This window comes from Phymastichus coffea, unplaced genomic scaffold (genome assembly GCF_024137745.1).
Source record: "Phymastichus coffea isolate CEN01 unplaced genomic scaffold, Cenicafe_Pcof_1.1 PCOF00071, whole genome shotgun sequence".
Taxonomy (NCBI): Eukaryota; Metazoa; Arthropoda; class Insecta; order Hymenoptera; family Eulophidae; genus Phymastichus; species Phymastichus coffea.
In genome coordinates, this window is record NW_026706882.1 from 1,355,429 (window position 1) to 1,371,645 (window position 16,217).

General features: G+C 34.3%; 4 protein-coding genes across 7 annotated transcripts; 2 read left to right on the forward strand and 2 right to left on the reverse strand.

Annotated features, from left to right (window-relative positions):
- The first annotated feature begins 3 nt into the window (after window positions 1-3).
- On the forward strand, window positions 4-2,255 carry LOC131667833 (syntaxin-8-like). The gene is made up of 6 exons (XM_058941547.1): window positions 4-466; window positions 538-608; window positions 682-876; window positions 1,251-1,513; window positions 1,579-1,671; window positions 1,770-2,255. The coding sequence occupies exons 2-6, from the start codon at window positions 574-576 to the stop codon at window positions 1,928-1,930; spliced, it is 747 nt and encodes a 248-aa protein (XP_058797530.1). The 5' UTR covers window positions 4-466; window positions 538-573; the 3' UTR covers window positions 1,931-2,255.
- A 99-nt stretch (window positions 2,256-2,354) lies between these two features.
- Window positions 2,355-5,924, reverse strand: LOC131667832 (uncharacterized). Its single transcript, XM_058941546.1, has 9 exons — window positions 5,753-5,924; window positions 5,193-5,359; window positions 4,570-5,112; window positions 4,269-4,505; window positions 4,072-4,198; window positions 3,615-3,999; window positions 3,269-3,549; window positions 3,064-3,195; window positions 2,355-2,994 (listed from the first exon to the last, which is right to left on the reverse strand). Exons 1-9 carry the CDS (start codon window positions 5,842-5,844, stop codon window positions 2,781-2,783), a joined length of 2,178 nt encoding a protein of 725 aa, XP_058797529.1. The 5' UTR covers window positions 5,845-5,924; the 3' UTR covers window positions 2,355-2,780.
- Window positions 5,925-6,443: 519 nt separating this feature from the next.
- LOC131667922 (protein mothers against dpp-like) lies at window positions 6,444-11,978 on the reverse strand. 4 transcript variants are annotated; one of them, XM_058941698.1, is made up of 5 exons: window positions 11,880-11,978; window positions 11,774-11,808; window positions 8,820-8,972; window positions 7,469-8,642; window positions 6,444-7,397 (listed from the first exon to the last, which is right to left on the reverse strand). In XM_058941698.1, the coding sequence occupies exons 3-5, from the start codon at window positions 8,908-8,910 to the stop codon at window positions 7,238-7,240; spliced, it is 1,425 nt and encodes a 474-aa protein (XP_058797681.1). In that variant the 5' UTR covers window positions 8,911-8,972; window positions 11,774-11,808; window positions 11,880-11,978; the 3' UTR covers window positions 6,444-7,237. The 4 variants fall into 4 exon arrangements, with proteins under 4 accessions (XP_058797681.1, XP_058797683.1, XP_058797680.1 ...); XM_058941700.1 differs by having other exon boundaries at window positions 11,779-11,929; XM_058941697.1 differs by lacking the exons at window positions 11,774-11,808; window positions 11,880-11,978 and adding an exon at window positions 9,438-9,888.
- Window positions 11,979-12,061: 83 nt separating this feature from the next.
- LOC131667921 (ADP-dependent glucokinase-like) lies at window positions 12,062-15,457 on the forward strand. Its single transcript, XM_058941696.1, has 5 exons — window positions 12,062-12,181; window positions 12,523-12,864; window positions 12,985-13,272; window positions 13,343-13,928; window positions 14,311-15,457. Exons 2-5 carry the CDS (start codon window positions 12,536-12,538, stop codon window positions 14,551-14,553), a joined length of 1,446 nt encoding a protein of 481 aa, XP_058797679.1. The 5' UTR covers window positions 12,062-12,181; window positions 12,523-12,535; the 3' UTR covers window positions 14,554-15,457.
- The last annotated feature ends 760 nt before the right edge of the window (window positions 15,458-16,217 follow it).

Here is a 16,217-nt window from a genome sequence, read left to right on the forward strand (position 1 = left end):
GTTGATTAATGTCACAAATGCTCCATCTAATCGTCAAAAATTTATCCACATAAACTTACGAGTCATAACCACTTGTGACATCATTCTTGATTTGGATTATTTCTTCACATGAATAAGTACAAGTACGTGTATAAAAAAATATATACACATCAGGCATCATAATCGTGAAACCTTGTGATTTCGGAGCATACTACTTATTTTAGCTTCTAATATAAAACGTATTTAGTCCATAATGAAACTTAGTGCTCCATAATTCACTTTTCCTCTCGAGAACATGTGATGAGCTAACAAAATAGTGCGTCAACGCAAGCGTTTGCGCTTTGACAGCACTGCTCTCATCTAACTACGAAAGAAAGAAACAAAAAGAAAGACGTTTTAGATCTAAACGGCGTGTATGAATCAACAGCGTGGTTGAATTTTTAGTCACACGAAAGAGCACATAAGAAATATAACATTTAATAAGAAGGTACGTCGATTTCAATTAACTGAAGTTTTTTTCTCGACAAGATTCATTTATATCAGCATTGATTTTACCAGTTTAATCGAGTTAGCAGTTTTTGAAGCATAACGAAGATGACTCTTGTTTACATTGATGGCAATGATCCATGGTAGTGTACTCACAATGAGATTATTTACTTTTTGCTTTGATTGTGGATAGTATTTTTTTGCTTTCACATATAGGCTCAACGAATATGAGGCCTGCGATAACTTGTTCAGGGAGATTATGGAGCAGCTGACTCTGAGGAATAAAGAATCAAGAGTGTCTCAGACTTATGCCAGTCTCTCTGCACAAATTCGTATAAGATTAAACCAGTATAGTAGTCAAATAAGAAAACTAAAAGGAAAAGTTAATGAAGCTTTTAGACAGCGAATTATGTATCCTTAAAATTGTATGTTTTTAAAGATTTTAATTGTAAAACTAGATGTGATCTGTGATGTTATTCACAGCTTTAAAATTCAATATTAGGTTGAAAAAGAATACATATGACATAAGAAGTAAAATGAGTCATGATAATTTACATTCTTCAATGTCAATTATTTATCAAGTTTCATCAAATGAATTTCATAGATTGATTTATATTATTACAATATTCTGAAATTGCAATATTCTTATATTCATGAAAGACAGAAATTAATTACAACCATTTCCTTGATTATTGATTTATTGATAAACCATTACATTTAATTAATAAAATTAATTAAAAAATTAATATATTCACATACTTTCCTTACATCCAAATCCTTAATAGTACAACAGAAGAAGCAGAAAGGAGAAATAGACAAATAGAACAACTTATGAGCCGAGAAATTCAAATTCAAAAACTTATGGATTCAAAAATGAACGAATTAGCACAGTCAAGATCAAGATTATTCGGCAATCCATCAACTTCTGCCTTTGCAGATGGTGGAACCACCAATTGGGGTATTGACGACAATGAGGAACCTCTTATTGACATTGGTGATCGACCTAGTGTTTCTGACTTGAAAGCTCAAAAACAGCATTTGCTTCAGCGTAAGTTAGAATTATATTTTTTATATTTGCTAGCAAAGTTTTAATGTGTATTAATGTAATTTCAGAGCAAGAAGAAGGCTTGGAGCAACTTTCTAAAATAATTTCGAGGCAAAAGCAGATTGCACAAACTATACATACAGAAGTGGATTATCATAATGGTAAAATACTTCCTCTATGATTTCTTAAAAAATTATATATTTATATTGACATATTTATTAACTTTTTACCTAATGATGATTTGCTTTTTGTATTTTAGAAATAATTGATGATCTAGCGGACCATATGGATAGAACGGATCAACGTCTGATTGAGGGAAGTCGCGAAGTCCGAACAGTTAGTCGGAAAGACAGAGTATGGCCTTACTGGCTCATCATTATTATACTCTTTATCATTATAATTGCTTGTGCGTTAGCTTGAAAATAACGTACTTGTATTAGGATTATTGACAGATTGACAGATTTTTATTATATGTAATAATTATTCGTACTGCATTTCACCCTTCACTAATACCTTTATCTGTGATGAAATTTTGTAAATACAGAATCTTATAGTATTTTCATATTTTTCTCATGTTCTGCGAAGGCTCGCAAAAACGTTGCAATAATTGGTGTAATCATTGTCATAAAATTATTAATTATTAATTGTAAAGCGTACTAAACTGTTATCGATTTTGTTCATCGTCATGGTGGAAACAAAAGCTGGAAGTTTTGTAAAAATTTATCATTAAAAACATTTAAAATCATTAATCTCGAAATTATTTGCTTGAAGTAGATTTTATGAATTTGTAAATAAATTTTGTAAGTTTTTAAATGAAAGAAACAAATTTATCTTAACGTCTAATGAAGTTTATAATAAATAGGTATATAATTTTCGTGATTATTAAAGTAAAAAATTGCTTCTAATGTGATGGAAATGATTGTTACTCAAGAAATTTTGGTAAACCAATGAAAAAATACAATAATTACAGTATCGATACGTTTTATATTTACAATGTGTATTCTTACATAAATTAAATTGGTGATTTAACATGAAGCATACAACAGTATCATTGTCAAAGCTTCTAGTCGCAAAAAAATCTCAATCCTTTACAACAGATTTTCTCGTGTAAGACAATCAATATTATCATACAGTTTTACTCGTACTAAAAAATTAACTTCCGTCCGTCGAATCCCAATAAAATGTCCATACCATCAACAACAAAAAATACTACTCTCTGTCTATCACAATTTCCGATTATTTAGGTTCAACGAATTCCCTTCATGATAATTTAGTTAAGGTTGAGGCTTTTCAGAAGAGCTTTTAAGCTTGGATCTCTGCCACGAAATCGTCTGAAAACTTCGCTCGAATGTACGCTACCACCCAACGATAAAAATGTTTCTTTATAACGCTTGGCAATTTTCCGTTGATGTTCTTCATCGCCAACTGGTGCTTCTTGAAAAGCACTGTATACGTCCGCGGCAAGCATTCGCGACCACAGTTCACTAAAATTGAAATTTTAGATATTAGTTATGTACTTTGGTTAATCTCAATTTATAATTTAGGACACAAACCTGTAATACGCAGCACCCATATTGTCAACAAATATCCCATCCCATGAACATACATGAGAATCTTTTTTATCTTCGGGGAAAACAAAATGTCTCTTCCAACACCTCTTCATGATCCATTCCCATGGCCGCATTCTGTGATTTTATTTCGAATATCAGTAATACTTATAAAATATATCAAAAACTACTTATTTCAAAATCAACTCACATCACATGCAAATCAAGATCGAATTTAGAAAGGTACAATTCCTTGCACAAATTATATCCAGACATATGAGTACGCGATTGACGTAAATTTTGTATAGTGTCATCATCGAGGGATTCACCCGTTTCACGGTGACAACTAATTTGTTTTAACACGTCAGGTTCATAAGCCCAATGAGCCAATACATTTTTACTTGTGCCATATGCGTCCCATTCGACATTCGAAAGTCCCGCAGTTTCTGACGATTTTGTCGTTGTCAAAATCTGCTGCAGCATATGACCAAACTGCAATAAATTACAAAATAATAAATCATGGTTCTTAATTATAAAGTAAAAAATAATCTTCTTACATTTCCAAACAATGCCTGCACAGCGTTGAAAGTGAGCATCGACGGTTTGCCATCCTTAGGCGGTTGGAAATTGAACACAATCGACGTGAGAGGTATATTACCACTGATTTCACTTTTATTTCTGATAAGTAGCACCCAACCTGAATGCCTATTGACTGAAAGCTTTTCTTCGCCACGTGCGTATGGATCAAAATAAAAACTACCTCTAGGCTCAGTAGAGGATATGTCGAGATCGTAAACGTCAAAAAAACGTACATCCTTATGCCACACATCCACCTTTTGCCGCTCAACTATCTCCACATTAAATAAATTCTTTAGTAAGTTAAACAAACCTTCCATAACTTTTGGTAAAGGAAAGTATTCTTTTAAGATTTCGTCGTCGTAGCTGAAAATTTGTATTTAAATTAAATTTATATTTATTTTGAAAAATATACTAAATACAAGGATATGGTCTTACTTGTATAACGATCGTTTTTGCTTTCTGATCCAGTATGGTACGTCCCATTGTTCCATGTGGCCGTCGAAACCACGTTCTTTGGCAAAGGCTGTGAGCTCGTTGATTTCTTCTTCTTGTCGTGGAAACGCTGTTTAATAATCAGTTTATTAATTTTATTCATTCATGTACTTTCCTGTGACATAAGTTATTAAACGTACCTGATTGTAAGAGAGTATCCAGAAATTCGTAAACTGTTTCCAAGCTTCCAGCCATTTTAGTTGACATACTCATGTCAGCAAAACTTTTGAACCCCAAGTATTTTGCCATTTCATGTCTGTCATTAGTTATTCCACTTACAAGGGAACTAGTTTCCAACATATGATCTCCATAACCTGAGCACCTTAAAACTTTTGCCCTCCAGAGATTCCACCTTGATGCAGAATCTGGACAATATTCTGTAAGACCAAGAAAAGTATTGTTCAATATAATGTATAATTATCATACATTTTACTAATTTACCCATAAATGTTTGGAAAATTTGAGGATTAAGTGTAATTATCCAGGGCCCAACTTCATATTGTGTTGGGTCAACAGCAACAAGTTTTAAAAATTCATCTGGAAAACCTTTCATTTTGTTGGCATCTGTGATTTTTTGTTTGACCAGCTTCGTTGCATATTGAACTTTCTGTCGGAACTCGTCGCTTCTTCTGTTAATTCTTTTAAGGCATTCTTGAAAAAAGTAATAATCTTTACTTTTCAAATCTAGTCCATTTAATTTACCCTCCAGTAAAAATTTTGTCAAAATACGCTTTTGTTCTTCTGTCCAGTTCTGGTCACCTTTTTCATTATGTTTCTTACATGCTTGATAAATTGGTTTACTGTTATACTTTTGACAAATTGCTAACCATGCCCTTTTTTGAATGTGCAGATAGTTTTGTGTTGGCATGAGTGATTGATTTCCAAAATATAAAATCTTTGAAACACCCCAAGTAGTTTGTAGAGGCATTTCAAACTTTTCGATTGGCTCCAACACATCACTAAATATGTTGATATTTTCTGGTTCTAAAAAATATAAGACAGCAAATTATATTTTATGTTTAACTAAAAAATTAATTAATTGAAATCATTCGTGCAATCCTTACCTGCACATTCCTTTTCTATGGACTTCAATCCTTGTTCAAATTCAATACTTTGCTTCCCTACAGCTGCTATACATTTTTCAATTGTTACTTTATTGAATTCAGGAAGTAAAGTTTCTTCTTTCAGTAAAGGATTTTTTTCTGGTAAATCTTCACCAATTTCAGGTAAGCTAAATAAAATGAAAAAACAATTTATAAGAAACTTGTAAGCTTTGAAAATAGAATTTAAGATGTTTGACAATAATGCCTCTAAGCATAATAATAGAAATATGTAGCAGTATCTATCTTTAATTAGTTTGAAAATTAATTATATAGAAGAAAAATCTATTATGATTGTGTGAAGGTATGATCATTTATATCCTTATACACTACAAAAAAATATGTCCAAAAAATGGTTACTAAGTTGAAAATGAAAAATTTAACATTTTTATCGTTTTCTACAAAAATTATGAAAATTGTCATCAACATTTGAGATGATGAGAAATTACATTGTTTTAATTAACATTATAAAATAGCTTTGTAATAAAAGTGAAATTGATTTAACCTCAAAATAATGAACTTACAGAACGTAAAAACCGCTATCACTTCGACGTGGAGTTTTTAAGAGATTAGTTCGTATGGAAAAGATCCTCCTTGCACAGAAGAGGGCCGTCATAATGTATCGCTACGATGAAACTAAACTAAATAAACTTCAACTATTTACATACATTTTTCAACATGCGATCGTCTGCAGCAAGAAACCTCGCTGCAAGCATGATACAATGTATATAGGTTTGGGTTGCTCATTCATTCGGTCATTTAAACATTGGAATTATGACCGTCATTAGGAATTTTTGAAGTTTGCGGTTTTGCATGGTTGTCGGGAAAGAATGAAGATGAAATGTAGTGTATTATATTTTTAAATATAAATTATATGTAAATAAAATTATACACTTTATAGATAGATAGACATTGTATTCAGAATTCCAGATGCGATTTAAGATTATTATGAAAAAAAATGATTATAATATAACAAAATTATTATAATGAAATGTACGATGCAATGTAAAACATGAAAATATTCTATTCAAATAAGATGATTAAGGTACTTTGCTAAAGTGACTATGAAATGGTTGATTACTTTTTATTTAAAAAAAGAATTTTAATCTTGTTCTTGAAACAATAAAATGTAGGATTCTTAAATCTTAAGGACTGGAACTTACCGAAAGTAAAAATCTTTGATGTTTTTGTATATACATATAATATATATTTATTTCTCAATGAAAAAAAAAATCTCTTACAAATATAATTATAACAAAGTCCATAATTAATATTTTTTTAATTCTTTTTCGAAATTTTCAATGTATAGATATTCGTATATCTGTAAAAATATATCGAACGTCCGCTTAAAATTATTATCGATATGTTATTATTCTATTCAAGGCACGAGACCATTGACGTTTATTCTGTACATAAGTAAAATAATTTATATACGTGTACGTACTATTTTAAACTGATTGCCTCTTATACGCTGTTAAACTTACGTTCTAACAGAAGAAGTCACTGTAAAATAATTGTCAATTAGAAGACTACAATATATTGCAAGTACATTTTTTATATAATCAAATTGATATCACAAATAACAATCAAATCTTTAAAGATTTCTCAATAACATTTCATAATGACTTCTAAACTTTCGCTAAAAAAACGTAATTACTTTATAATTCACTAATCAACTGTACAACAACTAAATTTTAATTTGAGAGTATTTACCGGCGTGAAATGTTCAAAGAACAACTACAAATTTTATTTTGTTTGTACGGCAACAAAACGCATCCAAATAAATGTTAATCCTAGCGTTAAGCACAACATAAGTAATCTTACGTGTTTTAAAAATTCCAAGTCTTTTTAAAATCAGTACATTTTAAGCTCATTTTATCAAATATTGCACTGTAAAAAAGTATATGCATCAATTAAAAGCTATACATCGTTCTACGTAAATATGGCATCTTGATTATCCTTTTTCATCGTATACAAAAGTTTCTCGGTAAGTATACGGTATGTTTTTTTTACGAAACCGAGCTGATGGCGTTGTGCGGCGTACCCATACGAGTAAGAACATTATCTAGCCATTGTAGAGGTCCATTTAAGTGCATTTCAATCCAGCATGGTGTTGAAGTTACATCTTGGCGGTGATACTCAGCTCCCCATCCTTTTACAAAAGACATTCTGCAACAGATTCATTTACATTAAAAATTTCTCACTGTCAATTGATTAATCATTGCAAAATTACAATTTACCTAATTGTGCACATCTTTGTAAGTTCGTAGACGGCTTCAAAACCATGACACACACTTTGTGCTAAAAGATCAGCAAATAGTTGATTGTCGAAGATTTTGAGCGAGCAAGTAGGTGGTATCTTGATAACAGTACTCAAGTGAAAACCGCGTTGATGATTACAATTCCTAGACTGTACAAAAATTGCCGAATCAGAGTTACACTCAGCAAACAGAGCACCTCCAACATAATGCAGTTGCACTCCTTTCCCAATATGTCTTCTCGTGTTCTCGATCGTGGAATTACGATTAACGTTAGATAACTGTCCCAAGCAAAATCTGGCAGAATTATTACGAGGATCGGTAAAACCATCAACTATGACCGAAGGTGACTGACAGTGAAATACTTCGCCTACCCGACAATTAAGTTCATAGTAGGCAATGGAAGCCCAATATCTTGGTTCCTGATAAGGCACTGGAGCAACATCCTGATTGTTACTGATATCCATAGCCATCATAGAATTAGGTGACGGCGATTGTCCATACTGAGAGCCATCTTCTGATGGAGAATAAGCAGGTGGTGGAGTTTCAGAAAGGCCATTATTGGCTCCATAAGGATTATGGCTATGATTATTTGCTGTGTTGATTGGGCTTGATACTGAACCATACGAAGAAACTGGTGAACTACCACTACCATCCATACTACTTGGACTGTTTCCCAGACCAGTGTTGAAGTCATTAGAATAGTATGACATATTCTGTGGCATAGCTGATTCACTGTGCTGCTGAAAAGTCATTGGCAATCTGCCAGGTGCAAACTCTGAGTGTCTAGGTACAAGAACAGGAGGCAGCACTGGACTCTCAACACGTTTGTAATGATATGGATTGATGCACACCTCTTTTTGTTTGGCTGAAAATGGATATTGACACATTTCTAGAGGTTTCAATTCGTGATGGGATTGCAAATCTGGCCATCTCCACACTCTGCAGTAGATCACGTGAGGTAGACCTTTGCGATGTGATACCTGTAATCTTCCATCAAGACTCCTGGGGATAGTTATACATTTACTTGGTGTTCCTGGATTACTAACAGCTCTTTCAAGCTCCTCAAAAGCACCTTTCTTCTTTTTTAGCTTTTTTACCAAAGATTCTACTGCTTTTTCAGCCCACTTTTCATCTTCGTCACCTTGCTTCCAACCTAGAAATGAATGTTTTTATTTACATATTAAAATTTAACAAAGTCATTATTAATTATTGTGATTTATCTCATAAATATTAAAAAATTTATTAGGTGTATATAGGGTAATAATGGATTGTCTGCTGAAAAACTTGGTGGAATACAAATATACAAATAGAAATAAAGTTTTAAATTTACCTAAAAGTTTCTTGACAGCTGGACTGGTGAACGAGAACAAATTATTGAGCGAGGCCATAGGGCCTGATCTCGAGGATCTTTCCTCGTCCATGATTGCGCCGATTTTTCGTTGTTATCGCCTCCCGTGATCCAGTGTTCTGTTCTACGACTTCACTGAGTGAAACAAACAAATAAAATAGACACTGATAAGTTCGTGATTGACAGAGAACAGAAGGCAACAACTTTCTTCAACACACGCGCGCAGGGTGATACTTTTCTAAAAATAGTCGAAGAGGACGAATGCTAAGATGGCGAATTAATAGTTTCTGATTTTTTTTGCTTATATATACATCGCATCGTCGTGAGATTCTAAGAGAAGAAATATTAAACAGCAGACAAAAAGCTTATCGCGATTGCGACAGAGCGCGCGCGGAAAAATCGGAGCGCGCGCTTTTTTTACGCCTCTCTTTGTCTCACTCTCACTCTCTAACGTCGTCGTCTAATCTTAAGAAAGACAGAGAGAATGAGAGGCTTTGATTTGTTCTCGACTCCGAAGCTGTTTATTGGGCGTATTGAAATGCCTTTACGTATTGCTGTCATGATTGCTGTTACAAAATCATATACGAGAAACACACGCACGGATTTACATGTATTTGCATAAGAATTTTGTTGAAGTTTCCGTGATCGTTCATTTCATGCCGTGTATAGCTGCAAAATAAGCTTCTTTCTGGTAGTCAAAGTTTTATTTGTAATCTGATAGCTCGCCTGATAAAAAAAACGAAGACACGCTTTGGTATTAATGTACCACACGTATTTTATCTTAACACTTGTCGAATAACTAAAAAAATTTTAAATCATCAAATGTTTGCCATACAGTAAGACACGAAAATTACATTACACACAAACTTTTTTAAAAGAATAAAAACAAAAAGGACAAAAAAAGTAGACTCGAATAACAGGCCAGCAGCAGTAACACGACGAACGTAATATACTTCTGAGAAATCAAGAGGAGAGTTTCTCGAGTGGATCTCTCGAAAAATCGGCTGCCCACTCCGCAGCACTTCTGAGCGGCAACTGACGCGCGCGCGAGAGACTCAGAAGCTGGCGCCGTTCGGGCGGCACCAGTTTATACGTTGCTTGCTTGCTGTCGGGTGGGAGAAGGGACGCCCTTGAGAAAGAAAGAGAAGAATCAAGGCGCAGGTAGATGGAATGCTTATATATATCCCTCTCGGTTCTTTAACGCAGGTGAAATTTTTGAAAGAGAGAGAACGTGAGTATAGTGAAACTGATGCTCCCTACAGTGAGATTATTATGCTACGTTCGCCCTTTGTCTGCGCTTTTAAGAGTTTTCCGACCATGCGAGGAATTCGAACGAATGCTGCTGCTGAGGCATTATGCAAGTCGCGCACAAATGCGTGTGATGTGCGTTGGTTCAGTGGCGAGATCGGTTTTCAGGTATAGGTACTTATAACCGTGACGCACGAGAGGTGATACGATTAATAAAGATGATGATATTTCCTTCTTCTCTTTTTTCTTATTGGTAGAAACTCGTTTCGATCTTATATTGGCTGCGATCAGCGAGATGGAAAATGTTGATGTGCAAGTTAGTGATTTATTCTGAACGATAATATTAAATTACCTTATATATATATATATATATATAGGAATAGACATTCGTAGATTTTAGAGTTGATTTGCTTCAAACAAACTATTTTTATGGATAAATATCAGAACATATATACTATACGGCGTGCTAAAAACCTGTTTTCACGTCTATACGCATCACAAGTTCCATTCATCTCGTAAATTACCCCCGAAAACCGTCATATTCGAAGCTCTATTACACTTTATAAAACGATATAACCTCGCAAATACCAAGAAAAAAGCGGAGCCACGCGACAACACGGTTGTGCAAGGGTGAGAAAGCGGAAATCCGGGCGGTATGGTTATCATCGGAAGACGCCCTATAAAGGGAGGACAAGCGGAGAGAGACGACACACCGCATGTAAGCATCTGGTGACCATCAGGCCCCAAGGGCGCAAGATCTCTGTGGTTTCACAATGTGGGGCGCATAAGAGAAAGCCATGAAGTCTTCGAATGGCTTTATCAAGATTGAGGATTATAACACTTTAATTGTGTTATTGCTCGCTTATTTGAGAACCGTAAAAATCAAAATTATTTGCTTGATTTATTTCAAATAGTTCGCTAAGTATTTCGTTATATTTTTCAAAGATTGAAGAAAGATAATAACACGGCTGTAGATAAAAATGAATAATCTCTATCATACTTGTTTAATTACTGTGAAAGTAGTCAATCCGTGTCAAAAAGAACTTCGAGAAGAAATCCAAAGATATCCTTAATTTTTTATTCCTCTACGCTAATTGTAAATAAAATACAACTATAAATACCCGGAGAAATGATAAAAACACAAGGAAAAGTGTGTCAGTTGGTACAGTAAATATTTTAATAATACGAGCACTCTGACTCAAAACATATAAGGAAAAAGTAAAGCCTACAATAAATGGAGACCCTATATCTCATCCCCTGTATGCACTGTTATGTAAACATGTTCTCACGCGTGGTGTGTGATAATTATAAATAATTTCGGCGACGACGTCGCTATTTTTTGCTGTCCAGAATATAGTCCGACCTACTACTTGAAAAACCTTTAACGATCAATTTCCTTTTATCATCGCGAACAAGAGAAAAACATCGAAAATAACACACATGTACCAGCGAGAGACGAGAGATGCCAAAGATGAATACTACTCAATCAATTCATCTATGGAAATGCATCATTTGTTTTTTGAGGTTATATTTACACGACGACATATTCAGAACATCAATACTCTCTATAAATATAGCCGAGCAAGAAAAGTTCTATTCTCCAAAAAAAATATACGGCACTCATACTGATGAGCAATGCTACACCTACTTGTTAATATATCTAGAAAGAAGTACGAGAAAAAACTTACCTAACCTCAAACTCCTGTCTGTTATACAGCGTCAACTTGAAAAACAGAAAATAAAGTACACTTGACTTGGAAAAGTAATAAAAATTAGCTACGCAAAACTACACACTTGCGATCCAGTGAAGCAGATAGGCTATCTTATATACGTCACGCGGATGACATTGCGTTGTCCTGCTCAGCTGTTGCTCTTACGTACAATACATACGCGAACACACCGCTATAGCAATAGCGCCATCATGTCGTTACTCGCCGACCGTTGTGGTCGTGAGTCGTGACGCCAGAGTCCGGCTCGTGGCTCTAGTGTGTCGTCTTGTGTCGCTGTAGGAACTCGGACCGCTTAACCTCCTCCTCCCTTTCTCCTTACTCCCCGAAAGCCCGAAAACTACTAAGCTTGCACCCCACTACGAAAAGGTGGGATATACATTTTTTCTTTAACTGATATTCAACTGCTTTGTTAAGAAAAAGGCACTACATATGTTCGTAGAAAGTACAGTATTTTAGGTCTGGCGTGAATTGCAATTTTGTTTGATGAATAATTAGTCAACAAACTTTGATAGCCAATTTCGATGATTTATCCATTAAAACATTTATCTAAAAAATTTTTAATGTTTAAGTTGAAAACTATAGCAATTAATAACAAACAATTATAAATTTTCCTAACAATTAAAATAAAGTAGATAACTTGTTGCAAATACTTTGATATACATTCTAGCAATCAATATAACTGCATAAAGTTTATAAAAATTTTACAGATCAAGTACAAAAATGGGCTACAGCAAACTGAAATTGGGGACATTCTTGGCAGTATTGGCTGTTCTTTTGGCCCTCTATTTTAGAAATTCAGATAATATACTGCAAAAGAAATTACATTCGGTACTTAAGGCATTAGAGAATTTGGAGAAAAAACATGTGATTCACCCAAGGCCAAGAGTTGCAATTGGATATGGTATTTGTACTGATGTATATATAGAAGCAAATAACCTATTAGAATACAATGAAGATATTGGAGAACCACAGCACTACAATGAAATTAATAATAAAGAAGAGTTACTGAAAAGTTTTGCTTATTATTTCAGACATGGAGCTGCTGCTGAGTAAGTATATTTTTAATACTTTGCAGTTTTGAGTTTCTTCATAAGTACAAATCCTTATTTCATGAGTCAATTATTTATAAAATTATTTATTCAAACAGCTCATTCTTTCCAATATTGCAGACGCTATATGTCCAATGATACCCTATTTGATAATCTTGTGGCAGCGGCCCGTTCATATCCGTCCTCATACACAACCATCGGTGGCAATGCTGCCCTTATGGCTATGAGATTGGTTCGTGAAGGTTGCGATGTTGTTTTGGCTGCAAGAATGACTCACTCGTTGTTACAAATGATTCCTGAGGCTATAACTGTCGTCGGTGGTAAAGCTAAGCGGGATGATATTCACCTAGTTCTAGAGTACAAGAGAGGAGAAACTTGGGGTCCTTACACTACTGGTCGTGCAAATAGGTGATTTTCATTTATAGTAATAGAAGTGAAAACAGGGTTGGATATGTTTATTACTGAATATAATTTGCAGATACATTATACACAATGACAAATTAAATCCAGAAGCCAGTGGATTGGAAGAGTTGGAAAAGATTCTTCCTGAATTCAACCCACACCTTTTAATTATTAGTGGACTTCAGATGATGGACAATTATCCTTTCAAGCAGGGCGAGAGAGCATCCAGACTACAAAAAGTACATGAACAGATGATCAAACAACCGAAATCTATGAAAATACATTTTGAATTAGCATCCTATGCAGGAGAAGAGTTGGTGATGGAATTGAATAAGCTTATCATCCCATATGCTGACAGCTTAGGCATGAATGAACAAGAAATAGCAAATCTCTACAATTCTATGTACTACGGAAACATCTCATTAGTAGCTGATTCAACTCCAAGGGTAGCTGTTGTTCTTGATCAGATGAGAGCACTATTCAAATTGATTAGGTCAAGAGGTGATGGAATAAATAAAGCAAGACCATTGACTAGGATTCATGTTCATACTCTGGCTTATCAAGCTATATTGACTGTGAAAGATTCAATTTGGAAAAATACCATGGCTGCTGCTGCCAAAGCATCTTTAACTGCTCATCGACATGTCTGTAGTGTCAGTGAGGTAAGCTGAGTTTTTGTACAGCTGCCGACTAATTTCTCATCATCTATCGGTATCAGTAATCTAACAAAGACGACGACGCGACACCCAGTTATCGTGCTTCTCATGTTAATGTCAAACAATTAAATCTCAAATTAACTACCTGAATACAACACGCGGAGTCAATTTATTTACAGATAACTTTGTAATGATTTATTTACGAATAAAAAAAACCAGATTCAACAGATTTCGTCATTTAAAAAATATTAGCAAAATTTCACGTATAAAACTCATACAAGTAACATTATCAAAATTCATAATTTATTTTTAAAAAAGTACTCGTCGATCTCAATAATTTACTTCATCTTAGAATCTAAAAAAATAATGCGGAAATTAAAAATTACAGATCGACCTCCAGAAAGCAACGTTAATAATGGACGACAGCTTCACTACATCCATATTATCAGGAACGAGAATCCCATTGAACGTCGACAAGCCAGTAGCCTGTTGGAACGAAGTATTCCATGTTGGTGGTCGTCGAATTCCCGTTGATATATGCGTTGCTCCTGTTCTTGTCTGCACTGAAGCTAGTCAGACTGCTGGAGGTGGTGATAATATCTCCAGTGCCGGTCTTGCACTTCAAATTTAGAACTATGTGAGAACATTTTTAGTTTGAGAACGTTGATGAAAAAATGCTAACTTTTTTTCATTTTTGTATGTCTGTTGGCAATTACAATGTTTCTGAAAGTATATGAGATTTAATCAGTGTTCTCAAGCTCATATTATAAGATGAAAGACACAATTTTTCGAAGAACTAGTTTCTTTTTTGTACTTTCGACGACGAAACTTTCGGTTGAGAACATTCAATTTTGATATATTACTGTACAATGACACTTTGAACGTTGTGCTTAACGAAGAATACTTACACTAGAGAAGTTTCTACTCGAACTCATTGAACCAAAAACTTGATATTTGCCATAAGAAATAACGTTTTAATTATGATTGCTTCATTGGTTGATTAGAGTAGATCTTGTTCTTTTGAAAGTCTATGTTCATTCAATTGAATGAAATTTTTACTTAAAATATAATACACATTAATATAATACACATTATTGGCACTTTTGCTTTTAGTGTACCTTGAAAATCGAAATATTTTTTTTGCTGTTAATTATTGTCACTCATTGCTGTTATTTCAAAAACTACGTTCATGTGTTTAATTTTTACTTTAATCAATATCTACATATGGAATCTGAAGATACTTAACACCAAGTAACTATAAATTAGTACTCGAAATACCAAATTATTATACAGGGTGGCCCATTTTAAGTGATCCACTCAGATATCTAGATTGGAGTGAGTTTTATCGAAAAAAGTTTCAGACAAAAGTTACTCAACTTTGAAGGGGCCATGTTTCTATGACCTTGGATTTGACCTTGGAGGTCATGTTCAAGGTCATTTCAAGGTCAACTTTGTTTTTTTAAATAGGAACCCCCATTTTTGACCCCGGATTCGGAAAGAGCGGGAAATTTTACGTCCAAAACGGTATTTTTAAATTTTTTTTCATGGCCTAGAGAAGGTCGATTTAAGGTCAAATGCTTGAAAAACTGCCTAAAAGCGTTTTTTTAATTTTTAAGATATCGAAAAATGACCTCTACAAAATTTGTTCAGAATAGACTGGGCCACCCAATGCACCAAAAACCTTTGACCTTTAACCTCATTTTGAAGGTCATTTCAAGGTCGAAGTGTTTTTTGTAATGGAAACCCCTCTTTTTGACCCCGGATTCGCACATAGCGCGAAACTCAACACAATACCTTATCCAAACGTCGGATTTCGCGCTATGTGCGTATCCGGGGTTAAAAAGAGGGATTTCCATTACAAAAAACACTTCGACCTTGAAATGACCTTCAAAATGAGGTTAAAGGTCAAAGGTTTTTGGTGCATTGGGTGGCCCAGTCTATTCTGAACAAATTTTGTAGAGGTCATTTTTCGATATCTTAAAAATTAAAAAAACGCTTTTAGGCAGTTTTTCAAACATTTGACCTTAAATCGACCTTCTCTAGGCCATGAAAAAAAATTTAAAAATACCGTTTTGGACGTAAAATTTCCCGCTCTTTCCGAATCCGGGGTCAAAAATGGGGGTTCCTATTTAAAAAAACAAAGTTGACCTTGAAATGACCTTGAACATGACCTCCAAGGTCAAATCCAAGGTCATAGAAACATGGCCCCCTCAAAGTTGAGTAACTTTTGTCTGAAACTTTTTTCGATAAAACTCACTCCAATCTAGATATCTGAGTGGATCACTTAAAATGGGC